Below are 1007 nucleotides of genomic sequence, written 5' to 3'. Positions count from 1 at the left end.
CCATATCACTACACTTCTCCACCACCGCCGGTTAAGTCACCTCCTCCACCATACTACTACAGCTCTCCTCCACCACCCAAGAAATCACCTCCTCCACCATATCACTACACTTCTCCACCACCACCAGTTAAGTCACCACCTCCACCATACTACTATAGCTCTCCTCCACCACCCAAGAAATCTCCTCCATCACCATATTACTACACTTCACCACCACCACCAAAGAAATCATCTCCTCCTCCATATTACTACACTTCCCCACCACCACCTACTCACTATTATCCTCCACATCATCACTTTGTGGTCAAGGTTGTTGGAAAAGTTTACTGTTTTAGATGCTATGATAAGAAATACCCACAAAAATCTCACGCTAAGAAACACCTCAAAGGTAAAAATATATACTTTACACCTTGCCATCTCTTTAACTAACTTTTTTCAAATCTTTTATTCTTTACGGTCTACTATTCATTAGAAGTGTCCTCTTGATATTAATTGAGCATTATTCCTTCTTTCTATGAATTAGGTGCTGTTGTTGAGGTAACTTGCAAGGCTGGTGACAAGAAAATAGTGAGTTATGGTACCACTAAGAACAATGGCAAATTCAGAATCACAGTTGAAGGATTTGAATATCGCAAATATGGAGCAAAGACTTGCAAGGCTAAACTCCACAATGCTCCAAAGGACTCAAAGTGTAGCATTCCTACAAACCTTCATTGGGGAATTAAGGGTGCTGACCTCAAAGTGAAATCGAAGAATAGTTATGAAGTTGTACTCTACGCGAAACCATTTGCTTATGGCTCCAAGACACCTTATGCAGAATGCCAAAAGCCCAAGCCTACGCCCGCTCCATACTATTACAAATCTCCACCTCCTCCAACCCCGACATATGTTTACAAGTCTCCACCCCCGCCTACATACTATTACAAATCACCACCACCACCAACTAAGTCTCCACCAACTTCTTATTACTACAAGTCTCCTCCACCACCATCGCCTTCTCCCCCTCC

At 42.7% G+C, this 1007-nt stretch overlaps 1 protein-coding gene across 1 annotated transcript; it reads left to right on the top strand.

Annotated features, from left to right (window-relative positions):
• Positions 1-6: 6 nt before the first annotated feature.
• LOC124885461 (extensin-2-like) lies at positions 7-960 on the top strand (the record flags this gene model as incomplete). Its single annotated transcript, XM_047405601.1, is given in 2 exon segments — positions 7-388; positions 524-960. Coding segments are annotated over 2 exon segments (819 nt in total), but the record flags the coding sequence as incomplete, so codon positions are not given.
• Positions 961-1007: the final 47 nt, after the last annotated feature.

The sequence above is a fragment of the Capsicum annuum genome, unplaced genomic scaffold (assembly GCF_002878395.1).
Source record: "Capsicum annuum cultivar UCD-10X-F1 unplaced genomic scaffold, UCD10Xv1.1 ctg8025, whole genome shotgun sequence".
NCBI classification, from domain to species: Eukaryota; Viridiplantae; Streptophyta; class Magnoliopsida; order Solanales; family Solanaceae; genus Capsicum; species Capsicum annuum.
Note: the sequence above shows the minus strand (reverse complement) of the source record. Positions and strands in the feature narration are given on the sequence as shown.